The 26,402-nt window shown below is 34.9% G+C and overlaps 1 protein-coding gene across 1 annotated transcript; it reads right to left on the minus strand.

Annotated features, from left to right (window-relative positions):
* Positions 1-220: 220 nt before the first annotated feature.
* On the minus strand, positions 221-26,402 carry LOC115941287 (EF-hand calcium-binding domain-containing protein 13-like). Its single transcript, XM_081804144.1, has 23 exons — positions 26,304-26,402; positions 24,879-24,983; positions 23,476-23,580; positions 22,555-22,608; positions 19,924-20,028; positions 18,450-18,503; positions 17,764-17,868; positions 16,900-16,953; positions 15,610-15,714; positions 14,723-14,776; positions 13,955-14,059; positions 10,021-10,074; positions 9,264-9,368; positions 9,039-9,092; positions 8,666-8,767; positions 8,123-8,176; positions 7,144-7,248; positions 6,540-6,593; positions 4,576-4,674; positions 3,061-3,114; positions 2,441-2,545; positions 1,636-1,686; positions 221-519 (listed from the first exon to the last, which is right to left on the minus strand). Exons 1-23 carry the CDS (start codon positions 26,359-26,361, stop codon positions 392-394), a joined length of 1,869 nt encoding a protein of 622 aa, XP_081660270.1. The 5' UTR covers positions 26,362-26,402; the 3' UTR covers positions 221-391.

The raw sequence follows: 26,402 nt of genomic DNA on the forward strand, positions 1-26,402 counted from the left end.
GGGTGCACGTACCCTTTCGGATCCCTACTTTTGTATCTTTGGGGTAAATACCCAGTAGTGCAATTGCTGGATCATATGGTAGCTCTATTTTCAACTTTTTGAGGAACCTCCATACTGTTTTCCAGAGTGGCTGCACCAGCTTGCATTCCCACCAACAGTGTAGGAGGGTTCCCCTCTCTCCACATCCTTGCCAATATCTGTTGTTTCCTGACTTGTTAATTTTAGCCATTCTGACTGGTGTGAGGTGGTATCTCATTGAGGTTTTGATTTGGATTTCCCTGATGCTGAGTGATGTTGAGCACTTTTTCATGTGTCTGTTGGCCATTTGGACAAACAAGCATTTTTAATGACTGTTATAAATAGGCTCATAAAAGTAGTTTTTCTGTAGTGTTCAGTGGTATCTAAAATGCTCACCATCAACCTGCAGGTTTTGTGTTATGTCTTTAAGCTCCTTTTCAGTGAGGTCCATGCCCATGTTTCCCAAAACTGCATCCACTTTACTGGAGTCAATCTTCCCTCCTATGGAAAGAGAGATAGTTATACAAGCAGAAGTTAATGTCCCTAAAATGTGGGATAAACCCTCACCTTCCTGAGGATTATGGTTATTATGTTCATCCAAAGGACCAAAGCCTGATGAGATCTTTACAAGAGGACAGAGTCAATAATAAGAGTTAGAGCTTATTGTTTTAAATTTAATCTTCATATAAGCATATCCAGTATAAAAACTGAAAGGTGATGTAATGACTGCTCAGAGAATTCTAGTAGGGTGATAATAATTCCTGTGTTTCGAATGGCTACTGTCTCACTTTCACTGTGTTTGTTTTTACAGTTAACTTCTAGTTATGTTTTTTTTTTTAAAGATTTTATTTATTTATTTGAGAGAGAGAGAATGAGAGACAGAGAGCAGGAGAGGGAGGAGGGTCAGAGGGAGAAGCAGACTCCCCGCTGAGCAGGGAGCCTGATGTGGGACTCGATCCCGGGACTCCAGGATCATGACCTGAGCCGAAGGCAGTCGCTTAACCAACCGAGCCACCCAGGCGCCCAACTTCTAGTTATGTTAAGGGATGCTGGTTCTCCGTTGCCATTTAAAAAATTTTTAAATTCAAGTTAAAAGTAAATCAATTTAAATGAAAATATTAATAATAGTACAAATACTGTGTGGATTTGGCAGATATCATGAAGCTGGTATTGGGAACCTTGCCTAGACATGACCTTCCTCCTGGTCTGCTTCCTGCCTGTCTATTCAGTCCTATGTTCCTTCAATATCTTGAAGGCTTTCTAGAGCTCCCTTCTTCTCTCTCTCTCTCTCTTTTGGTCTAAATGTCAGATTAGTAGTCTCTTGCTGCTGAATAAACTAACTGAAGAGGTGTTAATTTTCCCTTTACTTTTGCTGTGCAGCCTGGGCTCTGATAATTTCTTCTTCTGTCAAATTTGAGAAAGCCCAAGAGAGCATGGGAGTTCTTTCCAAGGTACATCATAAGAAATGATCTAAAGAACACATTGATCTATAAAAGAAACAAAAGTATGTAATAATGTGTTAGGTGTCAGGGTTCACAATTTAATCACAAGGAATCAGTAGAAATGCCAAACATGATGATCTCGGATTGATTGTGTTTTATTAAGCTTCTTCCTCACCTTTAAGAAACTTTATACCATCCAGCAACCTTCTCTGGTAGACCTTTCCATCTGTAAGGAAAACACTGTTCAGATCACAGAAACTGACACTGTGGAGCTTCATAGAGAGTAAGAATCCAGCAATTTCAGTAAGATATATTTTATGAACTGCCTTAGAAATTTTTTGATTTAGTGGCAAATAATGAAATTACAGGGCAGGGGGATACTGACACTCTACCATTCTGAAACATATCTTTTTCTTTTATGATATTTTCATTTCCCCCTATTAGATCACTTTCTTTTTTCTCATTAATTCTGGCTTAAATTTCAGATCTATTGATATAATCAAAAGTTATAAAAGATATAATTATATAAAAGATAATGTGAACCCTGATGATAAGAGTCATGATGACACAATGGTTGATTCTCAAACTAAAGATTAAATGGCAGCTATAACATTTTAAGATACAATAGAGTCATTTTAAAGTATGCAATATGGATCATAAGATTATTTCTTTTTTTCTTTCTTTGAAAGATTTCATTTATTTTTTTGACAGAGAGAGAGAGACAGGAGAGAGGGAACACAAGCAGGGGGAGTGGGAGAAGGGGAAGCAGGCTCCCTGCGAGCAGGGAGCCTGATGTGGGGCTCAATCCCAGGACTCTAAGATCATGACCTGAGCCGAAGGCAGACGTTCAAAGACTAAGCCACCCAGGCGCCCCCATAAGATTATTTCTGACAAGCAGTAAAATAGAGACAATTTTAGAAGTTTTTGCAATTTAACAATATGCTCCCCTGGACGACTATATTTTTATTCAAAATACTCACTATCAACTGGCAGATTTTTCACCAGTTGTGAGAGTTCTTTATCTGTGAGTTCTATTCCCATGTTTCTTAGAACTGTTCCTAAGTCGTTGATATCAACTTCCTCCCCTTCAAAAGGACAGAAATGGTAATGTGTGATTTTAAAGAACCATCTAATTATTCTAAATAATGATGAAATCTATTACTGTTTAAGTATTAACCCCAACTACTCAATGCATAATAAAGTTAAATGAGTCCTGTTTGAGTATGGTTATGGCAGAATAGTGAAGTGTTTATTTCCACAACTTTAGTAATAATAGAGGCAATATAACAGTACATAATAATGCATTTCATAATTTTTTGTTGTGGGAGATTACTAGTAGGTAATAAAACTTTAGTCTCTTTTTATTACACTAACATCTTTTTAGTAAATATCTTAATCTGGAAAAAATGAGATCATAGGGCCTAACAAAATGTGGCACTATGTTTTATTATTGAAACATTGACAAACCGAAGTTAAACTTTAGGAAATCAAACTACAATCAGTTTATTAAAAATAGCATAATTTAAAGGGAATAACAGGAAAGAATATAAAATATGTATAAAGAATCAGAATCATCTGTATTTGGTAACTTCTTCCTCACCTGTAACAGCTTCTACCTTATCCATCAGGTTTTTCAGATCAACTTTCTTATAGCCTGTAAGACAAAGTTTAATCAGAGAAAAACAATAACATGGACTCAGAAAAAAGATACACAGGACAAGAAGTCCTTTTTATCTAAGATTTATTGTTCCAGAAGATGACCAAGGAAAATAAATTCATTTACAATGAGGACCAAGATTCAATAGTAAATAATGAATGAAAGTGATCTTAAAAGATTGTATTAAATAATAAAAATGAAAATTGTAAAAATAAGTTTATCTTATCTAATATTTAAGAAAATTCAGGTTGTAATTATAACTATTCCAATAGTTATTCTATAGGATATAGAATAATTCTTAGGAGAAGCAATGAAGCAACATTGGCTTTTCAAGTGTTTTGAAATGTTTTTTTCTGAGAAAGTGAGGTTATTGTACACTGCAGCATCCTTCTGAACTTTGAAACAAGATGTATAAAAATAACCTTTACAAAAATGATTGACTTTTTCCCAAGGGTTCCTTTACATCTTTTGAAATCCATATTGTTGTATCTTGAATGTCCTATCTCATTATTATTCATATAGAATTTTTTTCTTCAATTATCAAATGTTCTAACTCTGCCAGGTCCACATTTGTTAGTGGCGTTGTGTGATTTGGGAAGTCCTTCAACCTCACTTACTTCTTGAAATGATGCATGTTTCTCAACATTCGTAAGGAGTATTATCTTGTGTTACCACGTGTTGATGCCATGGGCATTGCTGTGTTAAGCCGTGAGAGATGTTAGAGAGGAGTTAATTCCATGAGTGGTCAATTTTAGGGATTCCCTAAACTTAATTGGTGGATAAGAACACAGCCCAAATCCTATCATTTTACCACAGCATTTGCATTCATCTTAAAAACAAAATAAATTGAGTTTAAAAAGTTAGAATTTAAAACATACTTTGTGTAACAAATTAAAAAACATACAAGCATATGAAGAAAAGGTAAATGTCCCTTCTTTTACCTCTCCTCAGCTTCATGACTACTCCTCACCATTACTAACAGTTTGTGTATATCCTTCCAGGCTGTTCTTATGTTTGTAAAGGAATACTATATATACTTTTAAAAATTAATAATACTATACATATTATTCTGTTAACTTGTTATAGTGACCACAAAAGAAAGCCATCTCAAAATCCATGAACAGAGAAATGAGGAATGAGTGAATGGATTGGTTTATGCCCTGGGTTGATGTCAGTGATACATGGATCAGTGAGAAAAAACACATCGCAGATCCTATTTTTGTAAAACCAGACAACAATAATCCCTCCCCTTCTCACTGGCACCTGTCCCTACCCTAAGATGCATAAAGACATAGATTACAGGTTTTAAAGCAACAAAAAATGAACAGCCTTTTTATCCCCTGAGTTCTTCTGAAAACTATTCAAATGGCTTCGGGCAACAAATAATTTAAACCCTTGAAACAGTTGCAATTAATCCTGCAAGCTCAACATCTGTTGAGTGTTTTCCACAGCGCTCACCATTCAGAAGATCCTTTATCAGATTGAGTTCCTGTTCTGTAAGCTTGACCTCCATGGCTTCTAAAACAGGATCCAGGTTATTTACATCAACCTTCCCTCCTTGAAAACATGAAAGGAAAAGGAAAAAAATGGAATGATTATAAAATATTTAGAAAAATTCATAAAAACATATTATCTTCAACTAACAGGCATTACTGTTTTTCCCCAGCTTTATTGAAATATAATTGACATATAACATTGTATAAGTTTAAGGTGTACAATGTAATGATTTAATATATGTATACTGCAAAATGATTACCACAATAAGGTTAGTTAACACATCCCTCATCAGTATTGTCAACTATAGTCACCATGTTGTACATTATATCTTCCCAGAACTTACTCCTCTTACAGCTGGAAGTTTGTATCCTTTGATCACATTCACCGTTCCCTTCCCCATCCTCCTGCCTCTGGCAACTACCAATCAGTTCTGTTTCTATGAGTTTGGTTTTTTTTAGATTCCACATATAAGTGATATCATATAGTATCATATCATATTGTTTTTTTCTGTCTGACTTATTTCACTTAGCATAATGTCCTCAAGATTCATCCATGTTGTTGTAAATGGCAGGATTTCCTTCTTTTTTACAGTATGTTATATAGTATATTATATAATAATATACTATTATATATGTATGTATGTGTGTGTTTGTGTGTATGTGTGTGTGTATATATCTCCTATCTTTTTTTTTCATTCATCTGTCCATAGACACATTGTTTCTGTGTCTTGGGTACTGTAAATAATGCTGCAATGAACATGGGGGTGCAAATATCTCTTTAAGACAGTTGTTACTGTTACATGAATATACACTGCTAAAAGAGAATGACTTCATAATCTAGTATAACTGCTAAAATTTTCAAGCAAAGAACAAAACTACAATAGATTTGCACAGCTCTTTACAAGCAGAGTTACAATTTGAAGAGTTAAAAGTTAGAATTAGAACATGCTTCCTCAAATGTTAAACATATGGGCCCAGGAAAAAGTTAGGTGGGACAGGGCTATGCAATTGTAGCTGAAGAGCACTAATCAATAATCTCCACAAAGAAAGAGAGATTGTATTTGTTTCCTAAACTCTTACTCTCAGATTGTTTTTTCTGCTCCTGCTCACATTTTGGAATAAATGCTAAACCTTCCTCTCTCCTTCCCACCTTCCTCCTTCCTCTCCCCTTCCTTCCTTGCTTCCTTTCTTCCCTCCTTTCTTTCCTTCCATCTTTATTTCTGCTCATGTTTCTTCAGAGAAAGTTTGAAAAACCCAATCCAGTAGAGAATTTCATCTAAGATAAAGTAAGGGTTATTACCAGGAAAAACACAGATGTGATACAAGCAGCAAAATAACATGTTATAATCTATTGATATAAATTTAATGCTAACTATGGAGAGACCCCAAATGTCCTTCAACTGATGAATGGATAAAGATGTGGTACACACACACACACACACACACACACTGGAATATTACTCAGCATCAAAAAGAAGGAAATCTTGCCATTTGCAACGATGTGGATGGAACTAGAGTGTATTATGCTAAGTGAAATAAGTCAGTCATAGAAAGACAAGTACCACATGATTTTACTCATATGTGAAATGAAGAAAGAAAACAGATGAGCATAGGGGAAGGGAAGGAAAAATAAAATAAGATAAAAACAGAGGAGGAGGCAAACCATAAGAGACTCTTAACTATAGAGAACAAACTGAGGGCTGCTGGAGGGAGGTGGGTGGGGGAATGGGCTTGACGGGTGATGGGTATTAAGGAGGGCACTTGTTGGGATGAGCACTGGGTGTTATATGTAAGTGATGAATCACTAAATTCTATTCCTGAAACCAGTACTATACTATATTTTAACTAACTTGAATTTAAATAAAATTTAAAAAATTGAATGCTTAAGGATATTTCATATGCTTCCTCTTTGTGCTTCTTACTCACTTTTATTATATCTCACATCCTTCAGCAACCTGTTTTGAAACACCTTTTCATGAGCTGTAAGAAAAGGTACAGTTCAGACCTCTACAAAATTGATATGAAGAGTCACCAAAACATAAATTCTATGATTGTAGAAAGATACATTTCAATGATTTGCTTTAAAAATTAAAACCTATTTTATAGTTATACAATATGGACATTTAAAAATATAAGTGTTTTGCACAATGACAAACTTACCCGTTCTTTGGAATAGGAAACATTTATTAAACTCTCTCATGGTGCAATTCTAAAAAATACATTAAATATTTCTTTTTTTTTATTCCACTGATGTCCTATTTCTCCTTCATTACTTTTCATTGCTCTTATTGCAAAACTATTGCTGATCTGAGGGGGTAGTATTAGTCACTTGGACAACTGTATGGCAATGTAGTGATGACTCTCCAATTGTGCTCGAAGAGGAAATGATAGAATTTCTTTTCAAGTCAGAAGTGACTTTCTATTAATTTATGGCATTTTAAAGACAAAACTGTACTATTAAAAGATTGAGAATGGCTCACATTGACCCATAAAATCAAGTTCCCTGGAAGGCATGTTGGCATTTATTTACCATCAATGGGCAGTGTTTTCAGTAGATGCTTGTGCTCCATATCTGTAAGCTCAATCCCCATGTCTTTCAGAATATTTTGTAGGTCACTGGAATCAATCTTTTCTCCTTTGAAAAGATGGAATAGTAATAGGTTAAAATATGATAGGATAATCTAATTATTTAAGATCATCTAAATATATACTTTTGCTGCTCTAGTCTTTTCTCTAATACCAGGATGAAAAGGAAAGGAAGAGTGAAAGATTTCCTGATAAAAAGAGTCAAATGGTAAATAAAAAATAGAATTTGTCCCTTAATAGTAAACAGGAAGGGACACCTGGGTGGCTCAGTCAGTTAAGCGTCTGTCTTCAGCTCAGGTCATGATCCCAGGGTCTTGGGATTGAGCCCCACATTGGGCTCTGCTCAGCAGGGAGTCTGCTTCTCTCTCTCCTTCTGCCCCTCCCCCCGTTTGTGCTCTTTCTCTCTCTCTCAAATAAATAAAATCTTTAAAAAAATAGTAAATAAGATGTAGTCCTAATACTGAGAATAATATCACATTGTGCAGAAGCAAATCTGGTCATATAATTATCCAGAAATAAAGTCAAAATATGGTTAATACAATACACAATTAACAAACTATGACATATTTTACTTTATTTTCTTAAAGTTATGTGATTAGCTATTGGCAATGGACTTACTATTTTTAATGCTCTGCCCTGCTTTTACTGTGTCCATCTAGTTTTTGGGTCTATAAGTACCAGCCAGATACTTTCATTGAAAAAAAGCATCAAAGAATATAAGACTTATTATGAAGAAATTATCCTTTTGTTTTACTTATAAACCCAGATAATGTTAGATTAAGCTGTTGATCAGTAGATGCAAATATTTATCAAAATGAATACTGAAAATATGTGAATTTATAAGCCACTAATACAATTTTGAGAACACGCTATTAAAATTTTTAGTGTAAATCGTGATTTATTGCAAATCATTTATATCTTACCTGTAAAAGCTTTCACTTCATCCTTCAAAGTTTTCAGAGCAACTTTATTATCAACTGTAACAAAAAACCATAACTTGAAGCTCATAAAATGATGTAAAATAGCAAAAGAACACTCTCCTCCCCTTCAGATTGTAACAGCACTTAAGTGTCCTGGGCATCTTATTAAGCATTTTAAACAGTCATTCAATAAATATTTACTCAGAATATGTTATGAGCCTGGAGTAGAAGAAAAAATTTTAAATATTAAAAATATACTTATTTCAAAAATGTAAATTTGACTTTCCATTTCATAAAATATCAACTCATGAATTTGATGATGAAAAGATGGGATTCAAAGTGGCTTTCTTGTTCTCAGAATTGAGGAGACTCTTCTAGTGACCATGCCACCTGTGTCCAAATACTACATTCCCAAACTGACAAAGAAGTTGTCTCATCTCCAATCTTGACATCTTCTGCATAAAAAGTTCCCTTGTTCCATTCCTCTCATTGCTAAAGGTACATAAAACCTAAAGCTCAAAATCTAATGATATCTCATATGCTCACCACTGACAGGCAGGTTTTGATTCAGATCTTCAAGTTCCTTGTCAGTGAGCTTGATTCCCATGTTGCCTAGAACGGTTTCCAGGTTCTTGATGTCAACCTTCCCTTAATCAGAAAGAGAAAGGCCTGTGAGGAAAATTTAGTGACTCTAAAAATGTTATTTTTAAGTTTAAAATTTTCTAGAGAAAATGGGTCTTTCTACCAAGACATGAGACTAAAATTTTATTACCAAAACATGGATACCACAAAGTCCAACTCTAGACAAGTATTTACAACAAGGAGTACAGTAACAGAATCAACATGGCAATTAAGGTTAATAGTAAAATATAGTTCTGTTCCAATAGGAATTCTAGGTTTATAGTGACTTTGTACTCACCTGTAATAGCTTTCACTGCTTCCATCAAGTTAGGCAGATCAACATTCCCATTCGCTACATAAGCCCAAAAGAGACATATAATCAATGACATGAGCTTAGAAAAAGATACAAATTATTCATTTAGTATAATAAAGTCCAGCTGAATTTGACTTACATCCCAATTTTAATTGATACACCTTTAAACAGAAGATCAACAGATGCCCTAGTGCCATCTCTAGTGCTCACCATCAACTTGTAGTTGTCCTGACAATTCAGCAAATTCCTCTTCTGTGAGTCTCATTCCCATATTCTCCAAATTAGTATGGAGTTTATTCTTTTTCATCTTCCCATCTTAGGAAAGAGACAATGAAGCAATATTGGAAAAAAAAAGTTATATATAGCAAAATTAAAAAAATTTTTTAGTAAAACTGTTAACTTTAATGACTACATATTATTAAAACAAAAGAGACAAAACATAAAATATATTTCATGCCTTTGTTATCGTTACATTTCAACAAGACTAAAACCCCAAATAGACTGGTCCACTTGAAGACCCAAGGAGAAAGTCAAGAGAGTCAGAATTAGAATTATATTTCCTTTAGTCTATTCTTGTTGACAAGCTTACATAATAAAACAGGGTTAAGGGGCTTGAACAAATAGAACTGCAGACCACTAACTTAATTACTTGGCACAAAAAGTAGGGTTATTTTTGTTTACTGACTCAACATATTAGTTATCATTGTAGTTGACCATTCTCTTCAATAATGACCAGGGTTTTTGGTTTGTATTCAGTAGAATTGATTTTTCTTTTTGAGAAAGAGTCGAAAAAAATCTAAGAAGATACTGGACTTCCTGCCAAGAAAAAGTGTATATTAACAGCAGATGGAATGTAGTTATGCTGAAAGAATCCTAAGTAAAAACTTATATAGGACCAAGATTCATGCTTGGATGATATATCTGGAGAACCTAGATAATATGCCTTATAATTTTGTTTCTTACTTACCATTGAGAGACTTCATAGCCTTCAGTAATCTATTACGATATAACTTTCCATTAGCTGAAAGAAAAGTCATAATTCATGTAATGGCAAAATGAATATGAGATTCACAAAAACAGCATGAATAGAATAATTTTGGAAATAGAAAATCTAGTCTTTTATCAATATATAAAATCAACTGTGTTTTTTTTTTAAAGATTTTATTTATTTATTTATTTAACACAGAGAGAGAGAGAAACAGCATGAGAGGGGAGAGGGTCAGAGGGAGAAGCAGGCTCCCTGCTGAGCTGGGAGTCTGATGTGGGACTCGATCCCAGGATCCTGAGATCATGACCTGAGCCAAAGGCAGATGCTTAACCAACTGAGCCACCCAGGAGCCCACAACTGTATTTCTATACTGTTGTAATGAGCAAACCCAAAAGGAAACTAAGAAAGCAATTCCATTTACAAGAGCATCAAAAAGAATAAAATGCTTAAGAATAAATTTAACAAAAGGAGTACAAAATTTATACTCTAGAAACTATAAAACATTGTAGAAAGAAATTAAAGAAGACCTAAGTAAATGAAAAGACATCCTATGTTTGTGGATTGGAAGACTTAATATTGTGAATATGGCAATATTCCCCAAATTGATCCATGGATTCAATGCAATCTTATAGAAATTTCTAGCTGGTTTGTTTGCAGAAATTGATGAGCTGATCCTAATAGTCATATGGTAAAGCTGGGGCCCCAAATAGCAAAAATAATCTTGAAAAGGAAACAGAAGTGGGGGACTCACACTTTTCTTTTTAAATATTTATTTATTTATTTATTTATTTATTTATTTATTTATTTGAGAGAGAGAGAGCATGCTCACTTGCAAGTGTGCATGGGGGTCAGGCAGGGGCAGAGGGAGAGATTCTCAGGCAGGCTCCCTGCTGAGCACAGAGCCCATATTGGGCTCAATCCCACAACCCATGAGATCATGACCTGAGCTGAAACCAATACTTGGACACTTAACCGAATGAGCCATCTAGGCACCCCATACACTTTTCATTTTAAAAACTACAAAACTACAGTAATCAAGACAGTGGGGTACTGGCATAAAAGTAGATATATAGATCAATGGAATGGAATTTAGAATCCAGAAATAAGCCTTCCAATTTATGGTCAATTGATTTTTGACAAGGGTACCAGCACCATTTAATGAAGAAAGAATAGTCTCTTCAACAAATGGTGCTGGGACAACTGGATATTCATGTGCAAAGAGAATATTCTTTTGGATCCCTATCTCACACCATATACAAAAATTAACTCAATATGGGGCACCTGGGTGGCTCAGTAAGTTAAGCTCTTGATTTTGGTTTGGATTGTGATCTCAGGGTCATGAGATCAAGCCTCGCATAAGGCTCTGTGCTGGGTGTGGAGCTTGCTTGGGATTCTCTCTCTCCCTCCCCCTCTGCCCCTGCTCACACTCTCTCTTTGTAAAAATAAATAAATAAATAAATAAATAAATAAATAAATAAAAATTAACTCAAGATGGATCAAAGACCTAACTATAAGGGCTAAAACTATAAAAATGTTAAAAGAAAACAGCTGTAAATTTTCTTAACCTTAGATTAGGCAATAGTTTTTTATATATGACACCCAAAGCACAAGCAACAAAAAAAAAAAATTATAATCTGGACAACAAAATTAAAAACTTTTGTGCATCAAGGAACACTATCAAGAAAGTAAAAAGATAATTCACAGAACAGGAGAAAACTCTTGCAATCATATATCTGAAAAGGAACTTGTATTTAGAAAATATAAGGGACTTGTATCTAGAATATATACAGACTTTGATTCAATAATAAAAAGATAACTAAATTTAAAAATGGACAAGGATATGAAAAGATTTTTCTCCAAAGGAGATATACATTTAGCCAATATACACATGAAAAGATGCTTAACATCATCAGCCATCAGGGAAATCAAAACCAGAGTAAGATACCACCTCACACTCACTACAATATAATCAAAGGACAGATAATAACAAGTGTTGACTAGGATGTGGAGAAACTGGAACTCTGGTACACTGCTGGTGGAAATGTAAAGTAGGGCAGCCAGTCTGGAAAACAGCGTGGTTTAACATAGAGTTACCATATGACCCAACAATTTCACTCTTAAGGTATATACCCAAGACAAAAGAAAATATGTATCCACATAAAAACTTGAATGTTCAGAGGAGTATTATTCATAATAGCTAAAATGTCGGTTGACCTTTGAAAAACAGGAGTTTGAACTGTGCAGGTCCACTTAAATATGGAGTGTTTACAGTGCTGTAAATGTATTTTCTCTTCCTTACGATTTAGAGAGAGAAAGAGAGAGAGTGCAAGCAGGGGGAGGGGAAAAGGGCAGAGGTAGAGGGAGAGAATCTCAAGCCGACTCTGTGCTGAGCCTGGAGCCGCACACCAGGCTCCATCCCAGGACTGTGAGATTGTGACCTGAGCTGTTATCAAGAGTCGGAGGCTTAACCGACTGAGCCACCCAGGCACCCGTCTTCCTTACGATTTTTTCTTTTCTTTTTTTTTTTTTTTAAAGATTTTATTTATTTGACAGAGAGAGAGACATTGAGAGCAGGAACACAAGCAGGGGGAGAGGGAGAAGCAGGCTTCCTGCTGAGCAGGGAGCCCAATGTGGGGCTCGATTCCAGGACCCTAGGATCATGACCTGAGCCAAAGGTAGATGATTAATGACTGGGCCACCCAGGCGCCCCTTCTTATGATTTTCTTAACAATACTTTCTTTTTTCTAGCTTACCTATTGTAAGAGTATATAATACATATAGCATACAAAATATATATTAATGGACTGTTTATGTTATCAGGCTTCTGGTCAACAGTAGGCAATTAGTTAAGTTTTTGGAGAGTCAAAAGTTATACATGGATTTTCATCTGCACAGGGAGTCAGTGCTCCTAACCCCTGTGTTGTTCAAGGGTCAACTGTACTAATACATAACAGGATAGGGATGGGCCTTGAAAACATTGTGCTAAGTGAAACTAGTCACAAAGGACCACATATTGTATGATTCTATTTATGTGCAACGTTCAGAATAGGAAAACTGGAGATAGAAAATAGATCAGTGGTTGCTCAGGGCTGAGGGGGAATGGAGAAATTGGGAGGTGATGGTCAATGGGTATGGGGTATCTTTCTGGGATAATAAAAATGTTCTAAAATTGATTGTGGTGATGAATGCACAATTTTGTGAATACATTAGAATTCACCGAGTTGTATACTTTATTGGGTTAATTGTATGGCATGTGGATGATATCTCAGGAATTCTGTTAAAAATGTTTTACCCAAAATTTTCATCTTTATATAACAATGAAATTAAGGAAGAGAAGCCTTTTTCAATATGATAAATTTGTCCCCTTGAGTGGGCTTACTATACTGTATAAATATATCTTCCCTTTCTTTTTAATTCTGACTTTTATCTTTAATTTCTTCCACTGCTCTCTTATCTCTTTCTTTTTCCTTCTTACGGTATAAGCCCTGAAGGGCAACAGTAGACATTTGTTAGCTCTGATGGCAACTCACATCTGAGGAATTGCTTGGCTTCCAAAATAAACTCTAAATGACACTTACAGCTTTTATATGTAGCTTACATGTTAGTTTTTAAAAAATGTTCTAGGGGCACCTGGGTGGCTCAGTCATTAAGCATCTGCCTTAGAGTCAGGTCATGATCCCAGGGTCCTGGGATCGAGCCCCACATCGGGCTCCCTGCTCTGTGGGAAGCCTGCTTCTCCCTCTCCCACTCCCCCTGCTTGTGTTTCCTCTCTCACTGTGTCTCTCTCTGTCAAATAAATAAATAAAATCTTAAAAAAAAGTTCTATCATGTTTCAGAAGAAATTAAAATTTTCATGCAGATCCACAAAAATCCAAGTTCCCTGGAAGCTCCCACAGACACTTGTATGACTCACCATCAATTGGCAGTATTTTCAGCATCTTCTCTAGTTCCTTATCTGTAACCTCAATTCCGAGATTTCTCAGAACATTTTTTAGATCACTTGACTCCATCTTCTCACCTTTGAAAATAGGAAATTTGGTATACATCTTTATTTCACATAGCAATAATTATTTCTAATGAAAAAATTACTTTAGGATAATTAATATCATCTCCTCATTTTCAGATTGAAGAATAAAGTAAAAATGAAACATTTTCAACTACAAAATCAATGTAGGTGTTAGGTCAAATTTATTTCATTAATATGAACATGAGAGTTTCTTCTAAAATCAGGGGCAGACTACTTTCAGAATAAAATTTGATCTATTAATTTAAAAAATAGATGCTTACATGAATTTTTCTTTGAAAAAAGTATTTTAATTAAAAAATAAGAATTATATGATAAATACAATGAAGATATTACCTCAATCAATTTTAGGCTCCACTTTCTATTTGCTGTGTCATTCTATACTGTGGTTATTAATCACTGGTGAAGTGAATTATATTATTGACATAAACAACAGAGATTGCAGAATTTGAAAGCAAGAAATAATATGGTAATCTCATTACAAAAACAGATAATTTTATATCAATACATGAAACACTAGAGACAAATAGTTCATTAATAAATATGGAGAAATACCAGAATTTATAGGTCAATGATGGAGTAGTAGAAAATATCAGGAAAAAACAAAATTTAATGTAGATAATTGGAATCCTAATTTTATGGTAACTTTTCACTCACCTGTAAAATCTGTGATGTTTTCCATCAGTGTTTCTAGAGGAATTTTCTCATCAACTATAGGAGAAGATCAAAATCACAGTATATTATAGATATCATATAGCATAGATCTCATATATCATATAGAGCGCATATATTATTTTATGAGATACAATACCAAAGTTTGTGGAAAAACAGAGGAACAACTACAATAGTTGCACTTCTATGTGTCAGGCCCCATCCTAATTGTTTTATATATTTATTTAACCAATATTTTTTTTTAAAGATTTTATTTATTTATTTGACAGAGAGAGACACAGCGAGAGAGGGAACACAAGCAGGGGGAGTGGGAGAGGGAGAAGCAGGCTTCCCACCGAGCAGGGAGCCCAATGTGGGTCTCGATCCCAGGATCCTGGGACCATGACCTGAGCCGAAGGCAGGTGCTTAACGACTGAGCCACCAGGCGCCCCTCCCCAGTTTTTATTTTAAGACAAGCATGAATAAGAAGAAAATTCTAAACATGAAAACCATACAATTGCAATGATGCAACTTGGCCTATAACATCTCAAATTTATTTGTGTTAGTAAGAGGAAGTTATTCAGAACTGAGTGTGTTGAAAGAATCTGCATTCTTATATTCAAAACTGGAAAGACTACTAACCATGATACTTGTAGACAGCATAAAAGTCACACATATCACACATATAAAAAAACTGTTCTAATTTTGACTTTGTTAACTGGATACTCATCAACTCAAATGACATTCTTTGTGTTTTAGTCATGGTTATGGTGTGTCACCACATGGCTCTTGGGCCTTCCCTTCCCCTTATGGAAAAGGACATTTCTTCCCTCAAAGGTTCTTTTAATTAAACTTTCTCCAGGGTTAACCAGTGTATCTGATAACATGCTTACCACCAACATGCATGTTTTCAGCCAGATCTTTAAGTTCCGTATCTGCAAGCTTGATCCCCAGGTTGTTCAGAATGGTGTCCAGGTTGTCGATATTGACCTTCCCACCTAAGAAAAATAACAGTCCATAAAGAATATTAAATGACTCCAAAAGAGAAGTTCTTATACTCTTTTGATACACATATCTGATTGTGAATTGTTAAGCAGTAGATCATTACTCATAAAATTTGCACACTGTTTCAGACAGGTTATATACTCACTAAGGCCTATTCAAGGATTCCCTCAAAGTCTAAAATTTACCTGAAGAATATTTGCTCTAAAGTGAAAAAAGTAAATTAAATAATGTTCAACAATGTTAGCACAGAGGCCAAATATTTTAAGTCCTCAACTACAAAGTTAGAATTAAGGCTACTTCCCTTGAGACTTGTCTTGGGGACCAGCCTACACAAACACAAAGTTTTAAAGGGCATTCAATTCTGAAATTAGTTTGAGAAAGAGAGCAAGGTACAGAAATAGAGGCTCAGAGTATGGACAAGTCTCTCAAGAAGTGAATGAGAAAGGGAAAAAAGAGATGGAGTTGTGGCCAAAGAGGGGTGTGAAGAGTTTTAGTTTGCTTATTTTATAGGATGGAATATGTTGAACATGTGCATGGGCTGAAAGAAAGGCTTGTCTGTAGAGGAAGAGGTTGAAAATGGCGAAAGGGGTGAGGTCTTATGGATGTGGGAGAGGGTGGAGTCGAGGGTATCTTTGTAAGCCTTGAAGAGGAAGAGGTACTCCTCACTCATCCTTTGATACTAGGATGGGTGTGCTTAAAGATACCTGTAAAGGTAGGGATTGGGGATAGAAAGCTGAGGACTATCACTCTTGCTAGCCTCAATTTTCTTAGTGAATAAAAAAAATTCTAGTGGAAAAAAATAAATGGTGTTTAATAAATGCTCAGGGAATTCTGGTACTGGAGGTAAACATTCTTTAGTTCTAAACAACAAAAAACTTAGTTTTTTCTGCTATTTATTAAATTCCCCGAATCACTGCTAATCATTTATATATTTTTTTTGCTATGCAAACTTGAAATTTGATATTTTTCCTCCTGAAAATTTGGAAAATGACAAGAAAGTGTGGTGCTTTACTTCCGAGATAGAAGATGAGATTATCTTCTAAGATAAAGATTGAGTTCTAAAAAAGTATACATTTGCAAGATGTATATATGACAGACGGCAGCAAATTCATATTTCAGAAACAGTATAAAATGAAGATCTCATATTCATTTGCATTCTCATTATGTTTCTCACTCACCTTTAAGAGACTTCACACCATCTAGCAATCTGTTCTTAAAGACCTTGTTATCATCTATAAGAAAGGGCACAAATAAGGTCATAGAGAAATGATGTGGCTTTTCACTAAAATTATTTCAGTAAAACTGAGATTTTCATGATTTACTCTAGAAATTTCTCCCATTAAAATAAATTTTGAGAGAAAATTAGGGAAAGTCTATAATACAGTAAATCTATCCAAAATTCAGCACACAAGGCACCCTATAATATGCACAACGTTTTTGGTAATAGCACCTCTCACCTTTTATCCCCTCCCAGTTTAACACCCCTCTTTCCCTTGTTTACTTCCCACAATTGCCTGTAGCTATCTACAAGGTAAGGGTAGCCTCAGAAATGTATTCCCCTCAATGGTATGAGTCAACATGATGGGGATGCTTATTCCAAAACTGAAAGTTAAACTGCATAGATGGAAATTTCCCTCAGGAATAAGTGAACATTTAAATTATTTTGAGATAGGCATTATTTGTTTATTTATTTTTGCATCTCAGCAAATGAGGATAGTTTGAGTTTTAAAAAAAGCTCAAAAGGAAACAAAACAGATGAACATAGGGGGAAAAAAGAGAACAAAACCAAGAAACAGACTTAATTATAGAGAACAAACTGATGGTCACCAGATGGGAGGTAGGTGGGGGGATGGGTGAAATAGGTGATGGGGATTAAGGAGGGCATTTGTGATGAGCACAGGGTGATGTATGGAAGTGTTGAATCACTGAATTCTACACCTGAAACTAATATTACACTGTATATTAACTGGAATTTAAACAAAAATTTTTTTAAAAAGCTTAATAAAACCCTTTAGGGTCACATCAATATTTGAAATGCTTACCATTGAAAGGCAGATTTTTCATCAGCTTCAAACGTTCCTTATCTGTGAACTCTATTCCCATGTTTTTCAGAATAGTTTTCACGTCTTTGGCATCAACCTCCCCTCCTTAAAAAAGGCAGATATCATTACATATATGAATTTAAAGGATCACCTAATGATTCCAAATAGGGAAAAATCAATCTATGGCTACGTAGCTTGAATATGTAAAGAATAAAGAACAAAGGCCAACGAGACCTCTCCACGTATACCGACTATGACATTCACAGAAAAAGAATTTGATCTCTAAATGCTAATAAAAGAAGTCACGATCATATTGACCATGGCAAAGCAACTCTGAACCCAGTGAAATTTACATCATGTATCTATCTATTCAATTAGAATATTATAAATTACTTATTCAAATAATTGTATCAAATAAGGTAAGATCTTATTTAGTCTCATTTTTGTAAGTTTTCTGTAGTCTTTACTAAAATTTTACTTTATATATTATTTTACTAATATAGAATTTGGCTGTTCTAAAAGAAAGAAGAACAAAACATATAAATAAAAAATATACCAGAAAATGAATTGCTAGTAATTTAATGAATAAGGAAATAAATGTCATAACTAAATGGAAATTGAGGGATAATGATAAAATATAGCTACTATAAGTACTAAATGTCTTGGATTGATAATTTCTCACTTACCTGTAGTAGCTTTTACTCCATCCATTACCTCTTTCAGACCAGCCATCCCATTAGCTACAAGAAACGGCACAATGCAAATAAGCACAGAACACAAATTTAAGACATATATTTTGTGGAAACAATTCCATGAAAAATTCCCTGTATTTTCATTTTACCTGAGACCATTTATTCAATGCCTGGATCTCCAGGGAGTTAAAATGATCTCCATTAATACTAAGGTCTCTTTTGGCTTAGAAGCTTGGTCAGGAAAAGTGTGTTCTTCCTAGTGTTTTGGATGCCATTATAAGCCATACTTGAAGATACTATTGGAGTTGGCCAGGTACTCTGGAAACTTTACTTATGTACCAACAAAAAGCTGAAGAAGGGACCATTAATCTAGCTTGGTATGTTCTAAGATTGCTTCCTACAGGAGATAATGCATGAACTACATTAATGTATCAGAGTGGTTGATCTGAAATATGGAAGAATGGAAAAGAATTCACATGGAGAAGTTAAGAAAAGGGAAAAGTAGAGGGGCATCATGCTATGTGTGTATGAAACTACAAATAGTTCAACATGGCTTGAACAGAAGGAAAATGAGAGAAGATATATCCAGACAGGCAGATGGAGATTGAAGGTATTCTTATCATAGTGTATACTATGATAAGAATCTTTGAATTCATTTTAGAGTGAAGATTTCAGTAGACAGAAAGATAGAAGAATGGGCCTGTTGACTTCTCTATAAATATTCATATCCCTATTATTTTGCTTTCTTATTATCTAGACCTATTAGAATCCTGACAGTACCCTCTGCAATTCTTGGTATACGCAGGGAAAGGTGATGCTATTTTAGATTAATTATAATGAAGACCCAAGATTTATTCTGACTTTAAAATTAGGCTCTCCTCCAAGTATCCATTGATAAATGAATGGATAAAGAAGATGTGACACACACACACACTGGAATATTTTTTAGCCATAAAAAAGGATGAAATCTTGCCATTTGCAACAAATGGATGGAGCTACAGAGTATAATGCTAAGTGAAATAAGTCACTCAGAGAAAGACAAATACCATATGATTTCACTCATCTGTGGAATTTAAGAAAAAAACAAATGAACAAAGAAGAAAAAAAAAGGAGGAAGAGAGACAAACCAGGAAACAGACTCTTAATTATAGAGAACAAACTGGTGGCTACCAGAGGGAAGGTGGGTGGGAGAATGGGTGAAATTTGTCATGGGGATTGAAGAGTACACTTATCATGACGAGCACTGAGTAATGTATAGAATTGTTGAATTACTATATTGTACACCTGAAATCATATAACATGTATGTTAACTATACTGGAATTAAAATTAAAAAAACTTAAATTAAAAAAAACAAAATTGGGCTCTCCTCCAAACTTTCTAACATGTATCTGTCAAATAAATCTATTTTTAAACATATCAGTTATAAAGCAAAATAAGAGATGCCCTGAAGATATCTGTAGTGCTCACCATCAATTTGTAGGTTTTCTGACAGCTTTGCAAGTTCCTCTTCTGTGAGCTCAATTCCCAGTGTTTTTAGAGTGTTGTCCAGGTCATTTGCACGAACCTTCCCCCCTTAGGAAAGAGATAATGTAGGACTATGAATATAATATGAAAAAAAGCATATTAAAAATTTTGCATTTTTTAAGGTGAGGTGATGAATGTGGTAATCATTTTCAATATTTAAGAGTACCAAATCATCACACTATATACTTTAAACCTACATATTATATGTCAATTATGTATCCTATGGCCAACTGACTGAGGAAGAAAAAAAAAAAACTGAATCTGAGCCACTTTGGCTTCCTATTGCTATGAATCTACAAGTAAAGAAAGGGATGACTTTACTGGTTGGAGTGATTTATTCTGACCATCAGGGGAAACCGGGCTGCCACTACTAGACATTGGGGATAGAGATAAATATGTCTAGAATCTAGGACACCTGCTGATATCTCCTTGCCTTGTGATTAAAGTTAATTGTAAATTAAACAATCCAATCCAATACAGACAGGTCTGATAATGGCCCTTATCCTTCAGGAACAAAATTTAGGATCACCTACCAGGTAAGGAGGTAGGAGCAGCTGAAGTACTTGGTTAGAGAAAAAGCAATATGAAATGGCAGTGGGAAAAGAAAGATAAATACTAGATACAACCACATGACCAGTTGCTAACGGACTGCACAAGATTGTAATAGTTATGAGTATTTCTCTATATATTTTTAAAATATTTTATTTATTTATTTGACAGAGAGAGACACAGAGAGAGAGGGAACACAAGCAGGGGGAGTGGGAGAGGGAGAAGCAGGCTTCCCGCGGAGCAGGGAGCCCAAAGAGGGGCTCGATCTCAGGACCCCGGGACCATGACCCGAGCCGAAGGCAGATGCTTAACTGACTGAGCCACCTAGGCGCCTTTATATTTTTTGATATAGATATATTTGTGAATATTTTAACCAATTCTTTTCTTTTAATCTCCTCCCCCACTTCCCTGCATCTACATAAAATTTGTAAATAGTAGTTGGCCTTATATATCCTTAAGTTATAGGATGTCAGGGAAGAATGTGAGTCAATTAGAAAATAAACATAACCTAGAGATGGGTAGAGGGATAGCTGGGATTTTGTAACATCTTCTGAGAAGAGAGTTAGCATAGTTTTGGTTATATGAGAAATTGTTATTGTTTTTATTAGAAATATAAGAGAGGCTAAAAGATGTATATATGGATGTCAAGGGGAAGATGATGGTAGACTGTTAACTGTGTCAAACTGCCTAAGCTGGAATTATATTTCTAGGACTTCCCTTCCCTATAGACTTCTGGCCTGCCCCAGAAAATGTTGCATGAGATTTGGAAGGCACAAGTGAAGCAGCTGTTCCTACACTCTAAAGGTCAGTTTCAGGGGGGTCCCTGGGTGGCTTAGTCGGTTAAGCATCTGACTTCTTGATTTCGGCTCAGGTCATGATCTCAGGGTTGTGAGATCGAGCCTAACATTCCCTGCCTCTCCCTCTGCCTCCCCCCACACCTCCATCCCTGCTCCAGCTCACACATGCGCTCTCTACTCTCTCAAAAAAAAAATTACAAAAAAAAAAAAAAAAAAGGTCAGTATTGGGTTCCAGGTGCCATTACAGCCCATGATATTGTTCTTAATCTTCTGGACTGCCTTGTTGGCATGGGGTGGAAGCTAGTCTTGGCTAAGCACATGTATATCTCCTTGGAGACAGATGCCAGTTTCTTTCTCAGGTCACTTACATTCTTAAGGGTGGGGGAAAGAAGATTCCAGTTTGTCCTCACGGGTTCTCATTTTTTCTTGTTCTCCCCAACTCTGTCACCAGTTTTTCCTCCTGAGTGCTGGCCTTGCTGACTACAGTGATGGCAGGACTTTAGGCCCACAACCAAAAGCGGGGGCAACAGCTTTCACAGGTTTCTTCACCAGCTCTCACAATTGCATAAAATCTAATCCTTACAATAAATCTCTTATTCCATGTCACTCATAGTGATTTTGCTTCCCTAATCAAGCCCTAATGGATATAATAATCATAAATTCTATTAAAATAAAACAGAACAAAAAAGAAAAATGTATTTTGTGTCTTTGTATATTACCTTTCAACAGAGCCAAAATCCCAAATAGATTTGTCCAAGTATACAAAGTCAAGAAAATAGTTAAAATTAGAGCTTGTCTTAGTAACAAGCCTATATAACAAAACAAATTAAGCAGTTTAAGCAATTGGAACTGCAGACATCAAATCTAATACTTGTATGCAATAAATAGGGGCTATAAATATATTTTTTTGCCTGAGTTTCTATATTAGCTATCCATAGAGTTGACCAGATCCCTTGAATAAAGCTAACCCTTTACTTCACTTATGCTGTGGCTTCCTAGGTTTGATTGATTTTTGTGGGGTAGAGGTGTACAAAGTTGAAAAAGAACGCAAGAGTATATGGAATTTTCTACAAGATAAAATATATGCCATTATTGGTTAAAATGTGGATAGCCTGAAAGAATCATAAATATGGAATGATATCAAAGTGAGGAGCCAGGATTCATAATTCAATGTTGTGAAGTTGGGGAATGTCAGACAATATGACTTTTAACTGGGCTTCTTACTTACCTTTGAGAGATTTCATACCCTTCAGCAACCCATTTTGATATACCTTTCCAGCAGCTGTAAGAAAATCCATAATTCATTTAATGGTGAAACTAACATGGAATCACAAAAATGGCATGAATTAAATAATTTCAGAAATAACATTTTAAGAAGACTTGTCTCTAATTTTTAGTTTATTTCATCTTATATAGCAAAGTTTGGAAGTAGAAACTTCTCTCATGGTGACAAACCTTCCTATTCCTGAGAGAGTCTACTTGCTCAAACATGAGTATAGCTTCCCTTTTTCTTCTTTCAATTTTTGAAATTTAAATTCAATGTAGTTAACATACAGTGTTATTAGTTTCAGGGGTAGAATTTAGTGATTCATCAGTTGCATATAACACCCAGTGCTCATTACATCATGTGCCCTCCTTAATGCCCATCACCCAGTTACCTGATCCCCCCCCCACTGCCTCTCCAGCAACCCTCAGTTTGTTTCTTATAGTTAAGAGTGTCTTATGGTTTGCCTTCCTCTGTTTTTATCTTATCTTATTTTTCCTTCCCTTCCCCTATGTCCATCTATTTTGTTTCTTAAATTCCACATGAGTGAAATCATATAGAACTCCCCTTTCTTTTTATTTCTGCTTCCTATCTTTATTTTTTTCTTCATGGATCTCCAATCTCTCTCTCTCTCTCTCTTTTTCTCTTCTCATGATATAAACAAATTAGTGGCTTGACAGGTAACAACATGTTTAGTTGTTAATGTCAACTCTTGTCTGAAGGGCTACTTAACTTCCATTATAAATTCTAAGACAGGTTGCTATATAACTCAGAACTTAATTTAATATTTTTTCTTTTGCACTTTTGGAGGAAAATAAACAGAAACGAAGTTGGAGATATTTACACAGACCCACAAGAGACCATGGCATCTCTATGATAGCTCACCATCAACTGGCAGTGTTTTCAGCAGCTTCTCTTTTTCCTTATCTGTGAGCTCAATCCCCAGGCTTTCCAGGAAATTTTTCAGATCACTAGAATCAATCTTCTCACCTTTGAAGAGAGGGGATGGTACATGTATGAGCTTTAGGTACTCTCATATTATCTCAAGTTATAAAATATGCTCTCTGCAGCTTAATGATATCCCAGTTTCAAGAGGAAGAGTTAGGCAAAGATATTCTAAATTGTAGAACCATTGACATTACTTATGGTATTTATAAAATACCATATTTAATATAAATTAAAAAGAGTTTTTCTAAAGTTGGGAAAGACAACTTCCAGAATAAAATCTGATGAGTGAATTAAGATCATGCAGATTCTTATCTAAATTATTCTTCAAAAAATTTGATTGTTTTGGTGAGAATTATTGATGATTTCAGTGAATACATTATCTCCATCACTTCTAAGGTTCACCATATACATTTCTAGGTGATGTTCAGTTAAACATTTGTGACATGAAGCATATTACTTACATAAGCACAGAAAACTTAGGATTTAAAATTGACATATAGTCTTGTATTCTATTGCAGAAGCCTTCCTAATGCCAATCCAAGGGGCCTTAGAAGCATGTATTTAATAATGAAACATCAGAATTTAATAAGATACTAGAAATGTCACTGAAAAAAAACCTAATATAAAGGACTGAAACCCTAGATTGACTTTAACTTCTCATTTACCTGTAAAATTAACTTTCACTTCATTCATTGGTCTTTTTAGTGAAATCCTCCTATCAACTGTAGGAGAAAATCAAACTCACACTGAGATTAAAAAAGACTCACAAAATACTGTGAAAGACAACATGGGAGTAAAGATAATAAATCTTCATTTACTTTGTGCCAGGCACTATCTTAAATGCCTTATATATGCTTACTTAATTAATACTTACTGAATAATATTTTTTCTAGGCTATTGATTTATTCAATTTTTATTGTCTTCCTTAATATTAGAAAGAAAAGCTTAAATATAAAAATATACCATCTCAATAATATAAATTTTACTTAAAGTTCTATAATATTTCAAACCCCTATGTGTTAGTAATGGGAAGAAATTCAGAAGTACCATCATTTAAGTTGCCTGCATTTTTCTATTCAAAATGTGGAAGACTGTTTTCTAGTGACCATAATATGGGTAAAGAACATAAAAGACATACATACAAAGTGCAATGTTTTCATGTTGGTTTTGGTAACTGCATGCTTTTATGCTGGTTACATGCTTTGCCCATATTTATAGCTTCTTGATTACTATCAGGGTAGATTACCATTCCTAAGGCCCCTTTCCCTTGGACTAGTGGCTATGGTTCTTATACTTAAGCTCTCCCAGCATGTGACTATGGTATCTGAAAACTTGCTCACCATCAGCAGGGAGATTTCTAGTCAGAACCTTAAGTTCCTTATCTGAGATCTTGATTCCCATATTATCCAGTATAGCATTCAAGTCGTTGACATTGACCTTCCCATCTAAGGAAAGAGACAGTCCATGAAGAAAATTATATAACTCTAAAAAAGAGGTTCTTAAACCTTTTAGAGAGACATATCCTGTTGTGAATTTCATGAACCAAATGTCTGTGTTCACAAAGATTGCGTATAATTTCAGGGGGGGTTATGTATTCTTCAAAGCCTATTCACAGACCCCCCACCCCAGTAGTAGGGTTAATAATGCTTGTTGTAAAGTGTGGAAAAAAAAAACTATCAATTTTAGAACAAGAGACTAAGGACGTTATGTCTATAGAGAAACTCAACTATGACATTAGAATTAAGGTCACTTCTCTTGAGACTTGTCTTGGGGACCAGACTATAAAACACAAAGTTTTAAACAGCACCTGAATAAATGCTAAGTGAATTCTAGTTCTGGAGGGAAACATGTTTTACTTCTGAACAATATTTTGTTATTTGTTCAGAAGTAAAGTAGAAACAATATTTAATTTGATGACCGAACTCCCAGTTTAGTATTTATCAGCAGCTGATTAAATTCCCTGAGTCAGTGGTAATCTTTTCTGTTACATTTTGCTATGCAGACTTGAAATCTGATATTTGTTTTCTTGAAAAGTTTGGAAAAATCTTGAGAAAGTGCAAGACTTTCTTCCTAGATATGAAGTAAAATGTTGGCAGCTAAAGTGAAGCTTGATCTTCAGTGGGAACATAAAGTCACAATCAAGTGTATATGAGAGATAGCAGCATCCACTAATATCTTATAATATCTATAATGCAAAGATGCCATATTTGTCTGCACTTTCATTATGCTGCTCACATACCTTTTTGAGACTTCACAACTTCTAGCAACCTGTTTTGAAAGATCTTGTCAGAAAAGGGAGAATTTAAGTCACAGAGAAATGTGGAAAATCACTAGGATACTCTTAGGATAAACGGCTTTTCGAGAGTTTTCACTAGAAATTTCTCTTATAATAAAATTTGAGAGAAAATTGGGTGAAATTTAGCAAATCAAGCATTCTACAACACACACACCTCTTTTCTTCTCCCCATTTCTGCTTTATTCACTTCTAAACAATCCTTTTCCTCTTCCCACAAATCCCAGATTAAGCCTTTTTTTTTCATGTTTGATAATAACACTCATCATAATGGAAATGCTGTTTCCCAATCTAAAAGTAAAACTGTAGATAGGGATTCATTTCAGGTATAAATGGACATTCTAAAAAAAATTTTTTTTGAGATGGACTTTCTATTTCCTGGAACTGAGGAAATGGAGATAATTTTAGAGATTCTCACAGATGCAGAAATCTCAAGTCTCTCTTTGGTTACATCAGTATTTAAAACACTTACCCTTAGAAAGATGTTTCATCATGTCCAAGCATTCTTTATCTTTGAGCTCTATCCCCATGTTTTCCAGAACAGTTTTCACACCGTTGAGATCAGACTTTT

Source organism: Leptonychotes weddellii, chromosome 15, assembly GCF_054177405.1.
Source record: "Leptonychotes weddellii isolate Sample4059 chromosome 15, ASM5417740v2, whole genome shotgun sequence".
Taxonomy (NCBI): domain Eukaryota; kingdom Metazoa; phylum Chordata; class Mammalia; order Carnivora; family Phocidae; genus Leptonychotes; species Leptonychotes weddellii.

Excerpts from the sequence above, each read along its gene's own strand:
- LOC115941287 (XM_081804144.1), bottom strand. The coding sequence starts at position 26,361 with ATGGGGATAGAGCTCAAAGATAAAGAATGCTTGGACATGATGAAACAT. Across the intron at positions 7,249-8,122 it reads TGAAGTGAAAGCTTTTACAG|GAGAAAAGATTGATTCCAGT; the intron begins GTAAGATATAAA and ends ATCTTTTCAAAG. Across the intron at positions 520-1,635 it reads TGGTATAAAGTTTCTTAAAG|GAGGGAAGATTGACTCCAGT; the intron begins GTGAGGAAGAAG and ends CTCTTTCCATAG.